This window comes from Beta vulgaris, chromosome 7 (assembly GCF_026745355.1).
Source record: "Beta vulgaris subsp. vulgaris cultivar EL10 chromosome 7, EL10.2, whole genome shotgun sequence".
Lineage (NCBI taxonomy): Eukaryota > Viridiplantae > Streptophyta > Magnoliopsida > Caryophyllales > Amaranthaceae > Beta > Beta vulgaris.
In genome coordinates, this window is record NC_079208.1 from 1,765,376 (window position 1) to 1,777,569 (window position 12,194).

The following is a 12,194-nucleotide window of genomic DNA, read 5'->3' on the forward strand; positions in this document are numbered from 1 at the left end:
AGTTCAATTCAGTTCAGTTCAGATCAGTTTTTCAGTTCGGTTCAGTTCAGTTCACTTCAGACCAGTTCAGTTCAGTTCAGCTCTTAACAATACTTTTACTCTCACATATCACTATTCATTCAGTTCAGTTCAGTTCAGTTTAGTTTAGAGTCATTCAGTTTAGTTCAGTTCAGTTGATCAGTTCAGTTCAGATCAGTTCAGTTCAGTTGTTTTATGCCGAAGAGAACATGCCCTATATGGTAACTCAACTGGTGTGACCTACAGGCCAGTAGTATAGCAGGGGTTGATTTTAGAACCAGTTATCTTTCATATATATATATAATATATATATATATATATATATATATATATATAATATATATAATATATATTTATATTATATTATAATATATATATATATAGTGCACCATAAATTGTTTTTTAGCATAGAACCCATACCATAAAATGCACTCGACCCCTCCACAAAATTCAAACACCCTTCCATTCCCTCCACTATTTACTCTATAGAGTGTATATCACCAAGTGTCTACATATTATTGTTGTCTAACATATAATGCTTGGTTTCCATGTCTTTCCAATTTAATGCAAACATAAAAACAGTTGATCTGTTATTTTCCCAATTCAATTTTTCCAACTGCCACACTGACAGTCCAGCCAACTAAGCTTCGACTTCCCCACTACAGTCCTACATATCTAACTATATAATATAACGACGTTACAACTTCTTTTGTATACATTATGCAACTCATTAGAGAAAAAACTTGGCACGTACGTATTTCTTCAAGTTGTTAAATTTGTAGCTAGCTAGTATAATGGAGATATCAAAAAATGAAGGATTGAATACTGGAATGGAGAAAACAAGCAAAGAAAGAAAAGATGGCGGTGTCGCGACACGGTTTGGGTGGCCGGAGGTGGTGTTAAGGGTTTTGGCCATGGTGCTAACTTTAACAGCTGCCATTTTGTTAGGGTTGGATAAACAAACTAAATTGGTTTCTGTTACAATTACTCCTGATCTTCCAGCTATCAATGTGCCTGTTATTGCTAAATACCACTATGCCTCTGCTTATGTGTAAGCACTTCTTTACCCTAGTTTCCTATCTTAAAATCTCTTAATTTTGGTTTGCATATACTTACATGAATGTTGATGATCTTGCATGAATATTTTACCTATGCACATAACCCTACAATGTTATATTTTCATATGATAAACTTAAAGGTGTTTGTTGTACGTATAGATAGTTTGGTCATCACTAGCTAGTAGCTTAGTAGGTGTCATGTTTTGACTGATAATGATTGATTTTAAACAGAAGAATTGTTTGATTAGGATTTGTATCTTTGAACTCATTTTGACTCATTTTAGGAAAAATTACGTTTAAATAGGTCAAGATTAGTTTCAATAAATCTTGATGAGGTTTTAATTAAACATAACACCTCATAAAATAAATTTTAATAAATTTAGATTAGTTTAAATAAGTTCATATAATTTCAAATACGTTCAATAATAAATCGAAGCCTAATAGATATTATCACCAAAAGCTTTCACCAAAAGCTTTGGAGAAGGAGGGATAATGGTTCATATATGTATTAGATTATCTAATCAACCTTTGCTTAAAGAAAGGGATAATGAGGGGAGAAGGACAATAACAAATTGATAATGCAACAATGATAATAGATATATTATATTTGTGAAGGGGTGGTTGGCAACATTTATGTGAAACTACTAAGTGCACAATTATTATTATTGATGTGTACTCTTCAATAGCTTTGACTCTATAATTGTTTGATGGCTTGTTCATCCAACTTCTACTTCTAATAATATATTAGGATTGCATATAAAAATATAAAAGTGTGAAAATTACGTAATAACCAGACATTAATAGCATTAGTCAACACACCGATTTTGTGATAAATTTCTAAACTAACACTACCATATTAGAAATCTATTTAAACATGTTATTGTTAAGGGTTAACGTTCGATTCTACATAATATATCAAGACCAGCATTATTGTAATACTGACGTTAAAACTTTGAATTTCTTGGATTCGCCACTGACTGTCAATAGGTACTTCGTGGTGGGTAATGCCATTGCTTGTGCATTCGCGGCCGTGTCACTAGCTCTTACATTTATAAGTAATGGAGGTGGGAAAATTGTTTCACGTTTGATGATCATTGTTGCGGATTTGATGATGGTAGCATTGTTGTTTTCCAGCATTGGAGCAGCAACTGGTATTGGATTAATAGGTATTAAAGGGAACTCACATCTACAGTGGCACAAAGTTTGTGATGTGTTTGGTAGATTTTGCCACCAAGTAATGGCTTCTGTTGCTCTTTCTTTATTGGCAGCAATTGCATTTCTCTTGCTGATAATTCTCGCAGCTTCAAAGCTTCAAAAGAGAACTTATTAAGAGAGACTTAATTTGCTTTTGCTTTGTATAAGATTTAATTTCTAATGTATGTTTTCATCTTCTTGGATTTATCAATGTAATGTGTAGATTTTCTTGTTCATCCAACATTATTATTCACTTTACTTGTATGGGCGACTTTTGTGAATTTGTCTTATACTTCCTTTGTTTCTTAATGAGTGAAACTCTTTGACTTTTGCGCTATTCACACACTTTATTTTGACCATATAATTTTAGTAATAACTAAAAGCAAAAATGATCATACAAATTGTTTTTAGATTTGTTTCGATGAATATTTTAATAATATCAACTTTTTATAACTTCTACAAATACACAATTAGAGATATTAATAGTCAAAATTGCGCATTGGCAAGCGTAAAGTCAAACTCTTGTACTTATTTAGAAACGAAGGTTAATATAAATTTAGAGTAAATATATGTGCAATGCACGTGTGCTCGTGACGCAGAATAGTGATGGAAAAATGAACAACGCTTTTAGGCGTCGAGGAAAGGTGGGGATTCAAACCTGTGCACCTCAATCTTAACCACTAAGCCAAGACATTCTTGGTACAAATATTTACATATAGTACAAAAGGAGTTTACATATTCTTTATATATCTGAGATATCATATCACAGCATGTTAGAGGAGAATGTAAACCAGTGTAAATACTAAATTTACACCAGGGAACCTGGGTGTGTAATGGACACACAGAGAATTTGGATCCAAACATCAAACCATCTACAAGAAAAGGATGGATTCGCTCATCCAAGATGTGTAACATGATTTTATACAAGGACCCTTTTCAGAAGTGATAGTAAACCAATAAACCATTCACTACACTAAGAATGAGACATCTTATAGATACCCTAAAACAGTATACGCGACTATTACTTCTCGACGAAGTACGACACAGAGACATTTCAATGGCTATCAGTATTTGATACTCAAGTTGCAAGTGATGTGACGTACTACTCGAACCACATACAGGAATTTACATGTTTCTATGATGCATCATAAGGCTATTTCTATTGTGAACTTCGCCTTGTGTATTCTCTAAAATTTACCAACACCCAAAGGGATGTACATTTTGTGTACAATTCAGATCAAAATAAAAAGCCAACTGAAGAAACATTCTGCAAGACAAACCCCAATGGCAACCTTACTCTGTTTTCTGCAACCACCCTAACTGTAAAGCAGAATAGTGTATCAATAGGTGATGATATGGTAATTTGATAACTGAAGAAATAGATGGGTACGAGACGGAGCCATACCTTCCAAGCATACATCAGAAAGAAGGCAACAGTATCTGCAGACCATACAACAGCGAAGGACTTCCAGAAGAACGGGATTATCACATTAAGCAATGGAACAAGGAGAAAGAGATAGTTGAGTGCTTCTTTTTCTTTGCTTGAACAGTCTCGTGCTCGAAGTGAAGGAATTGCTGCACCAGGGAAAAGGATAATCAAAAATTTGATAATCTCATTTGCAGTTTTAATCATAACAGTAGACTGAAGTTTTCATTATATGTAAATTTTTGCCCTTATGGACTACCTCACTTCCTAACTAAAAATTGCATGAGTGTATCCATGTTTATATCAACAACACGAGATCAGGCTAAGAATTAGGATAGCATGTAAGATCCATAGGATAGAGGGGTCCTTTGTTACTCACTCGGGTACTCGTGTCAGAAACAAATACGTGTCCAAGTATCAAACTTGAATGTAGAACTAAAATGTCCATGTTCTTTGTTTTAAATTCAATGTAAAGTGTTCAAACCCATGTCGAGGTTTGAAGATTTCACATGAGCACTTAAGGTGAACTGAAGAGTCTATATAACATAGAGAGATCATCAACAAAGAGCTAAAAAGTCAGAGCCATCAAGTCAAGCAAAAGGAACCACACAAAAGTCATTACAAGCACAAAAAACATGGACAAAGAAACTTGATTCTGAAGTGAAGAGTGATTTTCAGCTGAACCAAGAATGTGTAGACCTTACAATTAATGGTTCCCCCTCCCAAACCACAAAACTCATTCCCTCCTTTGAAACACATGAAATATACACATATAAAGAGTAGCAAGTTGCAATTTGAATTCGGCAGTCATTAAATCCTTACTGCAATGTTTTAGTTCATCGGTTCAGACCTTGGTCCTCCTAAAACTTTTTTTTTGCAAGTTTTGTCGCTGCCAAATACTAAGCTTCAATTAGTCTAACTCCAGTCTGATTTCATTTTTTCCACAAGGACCAAAAATAAGTCTCATGAAAGAGTAGAATAAAAATTTAAAAACACTACTACTTTAAAGTAAGCTACTCAATGGAAACCAAAATCAAAATTGGCATAATTGGCTAATGTAAGTTTTCTTCTCATTTTCATTTTTTAAAAGCTATCAAGTTCTCGAAACTTGATACAACAGATAGAAGGATGTAAAATCACAGGCCAAACAAGTTCTTAAGTCCAATATCTGTTTGCTTGTTGCTATCATGTACAGAGCACTAATTACTTGACTACTAAATAAACCTGTATATGCCAAAGGTTATTCTACTTCATTGGTATCTATCTCTCTTCTCTGTTTGCTTCCTCTCCCCTTCATTAAACCCTAGTTTAGTTACGAAGGTTAGCGTTGTAATCGTTTTAATTTTAATTTGAATTTTTCTTCACTAGTTTTACTTAGTTTTGATCCATGTTAATCATGTCTCTCCATGTGGGAGTATTCTGTTCTCAATGATAGAGATTGCCATCTCTCCCTATATGAGAACATCAATGATAAACATGGTCAAGATTTTCCCACGGTATGGAGCCATTAAAGAAACAGGAGTTGAAATTTGTCACTTTAAATCTGTTTTTATGTTGGGGTAGATTATTGTCAGTCTTGTTTGGTGTTTCATCAACAATAGTGTTCCTTTCCTATCAAATAAAAAAAAAATTGTAGATTGTGCTTATGACAACCATGATATACGACAAAAGAAGTGCATTACTAATTTATCATAGTGGAGACATGACTTACTGAACATCCAAATGGACCACATGCCCATTAATCGCCATATGTCTGGCTCATTCGACGGAAATACAAGATTGAAGGAGAGAACTCCACCCAACAGCATAGAAGCATATGCCTGAACTTCAAAGACTGTGTATAAAGTACTTCCTGGTACAGCAGGATTTTTGGAAGCCGTGGAAGCCCTTGGAGCAAAGGTTGCAGCTGCCTTATTAACTACCTGATTCACGGAATACATCATCATGACAAGACTTTTACAGCACAGTAAATACACACAAGACGGGGCAATTGTGTGTCTGTCTGACAAAGAGATGATATAAAAATATCAGCAGTTACAATCAACCTTTCTTTATCTACCTCTACGGAGCTATCAATAACAAACAACGAAAAACCGAAGAACAGAGAAGAGTCTTCAACACTATCTCTTTAGTGGCAGACAGGAGGAAGAAAACAAAGGTATATACTAGAGCCTCGTCCTATAAACAGCTCTATGCAACATGTTAGAATACTAGAAACAAATAGCTTAACCTCAATGACTTGTCTCACCCATCATGATATTCTCAATCAAACAAAGAGCAAGGTGAGTTTCCAAGATCAGTCAAAACCATTATCATCAGCAGTCCCATTGCCATTATGCCTCAATGACTCTAGTAGCAAGGCGAAAAAGAGCATAGATGCCTGGACGGGAACCAGTCGACATGGTAACTTTCCTCACCCCATTACTTGAAGTTGTTCTGCCACAAAGCGTCTCCAAACTTGCAAGAGAATCCCATCATTATCCCCCAATCTTTCAAAAAATATCAAAGCAACACATCTATCTGGAAGTTTCATCTACATTTGTTAGGAACACCAAATAGAGGTTCCCATATCTCTATCCAAAGCTTACAAAAAGGCCATTGTAAATTCCTCAAATTTCCTAAATATCTAAAGTTCCATCGGCAGCAAACACCTCCACCCAATCTGATTTCACCTATATCCTCTTGCTTATATCTCTTCAACACGTGTTTCAAATCGTCTTCTCCCTAAACACTAATACCAGTGCCATTGAAACCTTTTTCTTTTATCTCCTTCTAAACTCTAACTACACGGATCTATCACGGCTTCGCCTACAAAATTGTCACAACCTTGTACATGATCCAGGCAAGTCAAGTAATTATGCCACTGCGAGAAGCCACAATGTTTTTATCACCCTTCTCCTAATCTATGCAAATTAGTAGGTGCACACGTCCATATGGTGAGGAAGATGCACACGAGGAACATCAAGCACTAGGTTATGAACATAAAGACTAATACCAATAAAATATACTAACAAAGATGTACATATCTTTATTTGGCTTGTTAGCCATGTACTTGTGTTAATATGACTTGTTATTCATGTACATTTGGTCTCTTAGCCATGTACATGTGTGCACCTTCCTCATCATACGGACGTGTGCACCATCTAGGGATTGCCTAATCTATAACCAACATATTATGAAGTGTGAACTAAAATTTTCCATCTAATTCTTCCCCACCTTGCAATAACATCCACCACACTCCAATCTAGTCATACTCAGTTTCAGTATTAAATTCAATATCAATAACCCACCTCAAACTTTTTGCAATGAGTCTAATCTAACAACACCCTCACTCAAACAATCTCATTCAATAGTAGCATTAAAAAAAAAAATCTTTTATCAACGAACTACAAATACCCAAATTCACTAAGTTCACATATTATGTTTTAATTATAAGAAAATGAATGAAAATCATTTATTACAAAAACTAACAAGAAAATTCAAAATTGGGGTAAAGAAAAAGAAACCAGAACCTGCCTTTTTAAGGTCTTTCTCCATTGCAGGAGCAGCAGTTGAAGAAGATACCCTAATTTCATTTTCTCTCTCTTCTAATCTTGTAACTTGCAAATCTTCTTCAACATTTTCATCCATAGTTGTGGGTGTGTCGAGCTTATCTGAGCTTCCATGGATTCTGAAACAACCCTTTAATGGAACAGAACTGAAAGAAGTTTTCTGTGAAAATGAATACTTAACAGAAGGAAGATTGCAGAAATGGCAGCTGAAGAGTGAAGCAGGTAACAAAACTGTCATCTTGCTTCTTTATATGTTAAATTTTATTTGAAGGGTAAAGAAATACAAACATATGCAGCGAAATATGATGAGGAAACAGCAAAAAAATCATCGGGCTAATAACTGGACGACGTGGACGAAACAAGGCCATAACAACTAAGGTGATCATGGGCCGAACCAGATTGGATCGGACTTTTGTCTAAATGGTGGTCTAATTTGATGGCCGATATTTTTGCCCTAACTTAAATAGGTCGGATTGGTGTAGTCGGGTTTTTCTCAAGGTTAAGACTGATTTAGGCTAAACACTACATATTAGGTTATATAACCATACCCGAAATTCAGGCCAAGTTGTGGTGTCGTGCCTAGCCTGAACTTGGTCGGATGTTTTTGTCCGAACCTGAGAAATTTTTAGGACGAGCAAGACTTGATTAGCTCTCTTTCCTCAATTCATTCTCTTCTTCCATTAAAGAAAATTTAACTTCGACAATTTGATTGGATCGGATATGTATCGCTGTAATGAATACAATTTGTTTAAAGAATTCAAGTCCAAGTAAAGGTGGGTCATATATGGAGTTTGTAAAATCCTATCCGATCTGACTCGTTATTCCTACCAAAGCCCTTACCGTACTAAATACAAAAGACTATACTAATACTAAAAAGTAAATTTAATCTATATGCTCATTGTCTAGTAAACAAGTCTATCTCCCCCCCCTCGATCCTTAAAAAATACAGTATCTTCACTAGATAACCCTATGGTTTTTCTAAAATAAGCACCAGACCCTTACTTTGGGGGTAAAATGTACAAAATGTCTTTAATGACTAACTGTGTCATGTTTCCGTTAGTCATTAGGGTTAATTAATTAACCACTCGAATACTAACCCCAAAACCCTAACTCCTAATCCTCTAACACCTCTATATATCCCACCCTACACCCTAACCCTAACTACCCAACCACCACATCCCCCTAGATTCTACCCTCCCCCTACCCTTGTAGCCGCCCTCCCCCCACCCCGTAGCATTACTCACAAATTTCATTTTGACCATTGTTTGTGCAGATTAAACATAGTCAAGTGGGATATTGTTAGATGCGTCTCAACATATACTTTTAAAGTATCAACTTCTTCATAATTTGTACTAATTGATGATTAAAAATAATAATAGTGAAAGTTTTGCGTTGAAAAGTATGAATGTCAAACTTTATAGATGAAAAAGATATAGAGGTAATATATCGTATACATATTTTACATATATTATTACTCATTATCAGCATATCATAATGATTTCCACAGTTGATCTTGTAAAAGACCGCCTACACTTAGACTTTAGTCTACAATCAGGCAACGACCCAAGCCTAATGTTAAGAAGTGATGGACCATCTTTCTAAATTTAGTGACTTGTTTAATCTATTTAGTGACCAATTTAACCCATTCAGTAATCACATTCTTTAAATTCATTTAATGACTAATTTAATTCATTTGGTAAGGCTGTCGAGTTACTTTATAATAATTATTCTTTGTTGAAATTCGAGATTCAAAGGGAAACAAAAGAAGGAGAAGAGAAGGGGCGACTAGGTTAGCGCGAGATGTCTATGGATAGTGTTGAGTTAAGTCGAGATGGAACAGGCTTGTTAAAAGAATGTAGGCTTGAGTTTGTCTAATTTTATATTAAAATTAGACTGTCAATTCTAATAATATACCTGAAAGAAAGTGCTACATGTGCAATATAGATGTTCATTTCACTGCTATACAAATTTAAAAAAGAAAGAAAAGAAATTAGTATTCGGTAGATTCGGGACTTTCCTTGGGCGTGGTATTGAAAAGGAATATGAAAAATGTAATTAATATCATTCATAGAGCGAACCTATTCATCATATACTCGAACGTATCATGTGCATGTATGGCACACCCAAAACTAGTTTTTGTTCATTTGCTTATTTGGACCTTTTATTTTTAATACATTTTGCTCATTTGGATTATTTCAAATGAACAATGAGGAAAAAATAGCCTCCACTATATCATATTCAGGTAACACCTAATTGTATGATATATTTTTGGAGAAGAGAAAGGTTATTGGATATCCAATATCCATATATCTCTATTATATAAGTCAAGGGAGGAGCAATGATATCCTCCTTGAAATTTACTTAATTGCCCCTCCACAACAGAAATATTAGAAACTTCCACACATAAACTTGTAAAAAAAAAAACAGTCAAATCTTTATTAAACCAATCAATTCATATAAAAAGCTCAATTACATAAACTTGCCGATAAAAATGATTCATAATCAAGAACTTACCAAACACAATAACAAAAAAATGCACGACATTCTCATTACAAAGGCAACTCAAATTATAGTTTTCCATAACACAAACACAATTACAAAAACAAATTCCAAACCAAAAAAATTAGATTTCTTCATAGATTGGAGTTTCACGACATTCTCAAATACGACATTCTTGCGGATACTTTACTGTTAATCAGGTATGCAATTTATTATTGAACATAAAAGTATGTGTAATGTTCTATGTTCAGTAAATCGTAAGAACTAATATATATAGATTCGTTTAACAAAAAAATAATATTAAAAAACTCACTTACAACCTTTGTTAGTTTTTTACATTAATGAATTAATATATCTAAATTCATCTAACAATTGATCATTCACATTTTAGGAGTAATCATAAATATAATACGGATGGAGTATATAATAACAAGTTTTGAAATTAACGCACACATCGCGTAATGCATATATAACTCAAGGAAATAAAGGTGTTCCACTGAAATATATAGATATCATCAAGGATATGTATGAGGGGGCAACTACGAGTGTGCGGACTACGGTGGGGAGGACAGAAGAGTTTCCTATTACGATCGGAGTGCATCAAGGTTCTGCACTTAGTCCCTTTCTCTTTGCTCTAGTCATGGACGAAATAACGAGGTCAGTTCAAGATGATATACCATGGTGTATGATGTTTGCGGATGATATTGTGTTGATTGATGAGACAAAGGAAGGTGTTGAGAGTAAGTTGGAATTGTGGAGGCATACATTAGAAGCCCGTGGTTTTAGATTGAGCAGAAGTAAGACGGAGTATATGGAGTGCAAGTTCAGTGGGGTTACAAGCAGCGAGGCGGGGGCGGTCACTTTGGATAGCAAAGTGGTTCAAGGATCGAACGTCTTCCGTTACCTAGGATCCATTCTCCAAAAGGATGGAGAACTAGATGGAGACATGGCGCATAGAATTAACGCGGGTTGGTTAAAGTGGAAAAGTGCCACCGGATTCCTTTGTGATTCCGGCATTCCCCAAAGATTGAAGGGAAAGTTCTACCGCACTGCAATTAGGCCTGCTTTAATTTGTTATATGGCACCGAATGTTGGGCGGTGAAACAATGCCACGTTCATAAGATGAACGTGGCGGAGATGCGTATGTTGCGGTGGATGTGTGGCCACACAAGGAAGGACCGATTAAGAAATGACGTGATCCGGGAAAAAGTTGGAGTTGCATCCATTGAAGAAAAGATGAGGGAGAATCGGTTAAGATGGTTTGGTCATGTGAAAAGGAGATCAGGAGATACACCGGTGAGAAGAATTGAAGAGTGGAGGAGTAATCAAATTGTAAAGGGTAGGGGAAGACCTAAGATAACTTGGCTGAGGGTAATTGAAAGTGATATGAGGTTACTTGGGATTGAGGAGAGCATGACGTTGGATAGAAGTAGGTGGAGGGGTAGTATCTATGTGGAGGAAGGGGTCTGATTACTGCATTTATTTGTTTTTCTCAATTGTCTTGGTATTAAAACCTTTTGCTGAAAACCTTTTCTAAAATTTTTGGTGTAAACCTTGTTTTCAAAAAAAAAAAAAAAAAAACTTTTATCACTCTTGACGATGCCATCTCCTCTGGTCACGATTCATGTTAGCCGACCCCAATCACCTTGGGAATAAGGCTTAGTTGTTGTTGTATCGCGTAATGCATATAAGACTAGTATTTTCAGTTATTGGACGTTAGGAAGATTAATATCTACTAGTTGAGTCTATCTCTATTATATAAGCCAAGGGAGGAGGTGTGGTGTCCTCTTTTGAAGTGACTAAAATACCCTTAATGATTCTAATTAATGGAATGAAAAAAATTAAACAATCATTTAAAAATTCTCATTCCAACTTGCCATTTAAAACAAGTTTAAAATGATATATGCATCAAATACTTCAATCAAAAATTAAATGGACAAAATATTTATCTCTATTATATAAGCCAAGGGAGGAGGTGCGGTGTCCTCTTTTGAAGTGACTAAAATACCCTTAATGATTCTAATTAATGGAATGAAAAAAATTAAAAGCAAATCATTTAAAAATTCTCATTCCAACTTGCCATTTAAAACAAGTTTAAAATGGTATATGCATCAAATACTTCAATCAAAAATTAAATGGACAAAATATTTATACCTTATAAAAAAAGATGGCATACATAGCGTGCACATGAAAAGTCTGAACATTCACTACCTTTGATATTCTTTAATTCAGTTAAACCAACTCATTATTTTTGTTCTTTCTGTTCAATATTCATTCACAAAAAATTAATGTTAACAATAACTCACAATCTTTTTATTTTTTTTACATTATTAATATATCTAAATTCATCTAACTGTTGAATTTTTCACATTTAAGTTTAACCATAAATAAAGTACGAATGAAGTATCTAATAGAATAACAAATTTTGAAATTAACGCACGCATCGCG

The 12,194-nt window shown here is 34.7% G+C and overlaps 3 protein-coding genes across 4 annotated transcripts; 2 read left to right on the plus strand and 1 right to left on the minus strand.

Annotated features, from left to right (window-relative positions):
• The first annotated feature begins 485 nt into the window (after positions 1-485).
• Positions 486-2,562, plus strand: LOC104898222 (CASP-like protein 1E1). 2 transcript variants are annotated; one of them, XM_048648300.2, is made up of 2 exons: positions 486-1,069; positions 2,211-2,562. In XM_048648300.2, exons 1-2 carry the CDS (start codon positions 813-815, stop codon positions 2,404-2,406), a joined length of 453 nt encoding a protein of 150 aa, XP_048504257.1. In that variant the 5' UTR covers positions 486-812; the 3' UTR covers positions 2,407-2,562. The 2 variants fall into 2 exon arrangements, with proteins under 2 accessions (XP_048504257.1, XP_010683571.1); XM_010685269.4 differs by having other exon boundaries at positions 509-1,069; positions 2,064-2,562.
• A 581-nt stretch (positions 2,563-3,143) lies between these two features.
• LOC104898223 (hypothetical protein) lies at positions 3,144-7,544 on the minus strand. The gene is made up of 4 exons (XM_057396282.1): positions 7,209-7,544; positions 5,408-5,614; positions 3,676-3,845; positions 3,144-3,590 (listed from the first exon to the last, which is right to left on the minus strand). The coding sequence occupies exons 1-4, from the start codon at positions 7,483-7,485 to the stop codon at positions 3,564-3,566; spliced, it is 681 nt and encodes a 226-aa protein (XP_057252265.1). The 5' UTR covers positions 7,486-7,544; the 3' UTR covers positions 3,144-3,563.
• A 2,688-nt stretch (positions 7,545-10,232) lies between these two features.
• Positions 10,233-10,848, plus strand: LOC125491777 (uncharacterized). Its single transcript, XM_048633862.1, has one exon. The coding sequence runs from the start codon at positions 10,270-10,272 to the stop codon at positions 10,846-10,848; it is 579 nt and encodes a 192-aa protein (XP_048489819.1). The 5' UTR covers positions 10,233-10,269.
• The last annotated feature ends 1,346 nt before the right edge of the window (positions 10,849-12,194 follow it).

What these genes read in the sequence shown, in the direction of transcription:
- LOC104898223 (XM_057396282.1), bottom strand. Translation starts at nt 7,485, where the DNA reads ATGACAGTTTTGTTACCTGCTTCACTCTTCAGCTGCCATTTCTGCAAT. An exon ending in GAAAGACCTTAAAAAGGCAG is followed by an intron (nt 5,615 to 7,208) that starts GTTCTGGTTTCT and finishes TGAATCAGGTAG; the next exon opens with TTAATAAGGCAGCTGCAACC. An exon ending in TTCTGATGTATGCTTGGAAG is followed by an intron (nt 3,591 to 3,675) that starts GTATGGCTCCGT and finishes TCTGCTTTACAG; the next exon opens with TTAGGGTGGTTGCAGAAAAC.
- LOC125491777 (XM_048633862.1), top strand. Translation starts at nt 10,270, where the DNA reads ATGTATGAGGGGGCAACTACGAGTGTGCGGACTACGGTGGGGAGGACA.
- LOC104898222 (XM_010685269.4), top strand. Translation starts at nt 813, where the DNA reads ATGGAGATATCAAAAAATGAAGGATTGAATACTGGAATGGAGAAAACA. An exon ending in CACTATGCCTCTGCTTATGT is followed by an intron (nt 1,070 to 2,063) that starts GTAAGCACTTCT and finishes GACTGTCAATAG; the next exon opens with GTACTTCGTGGTGGGTAATG.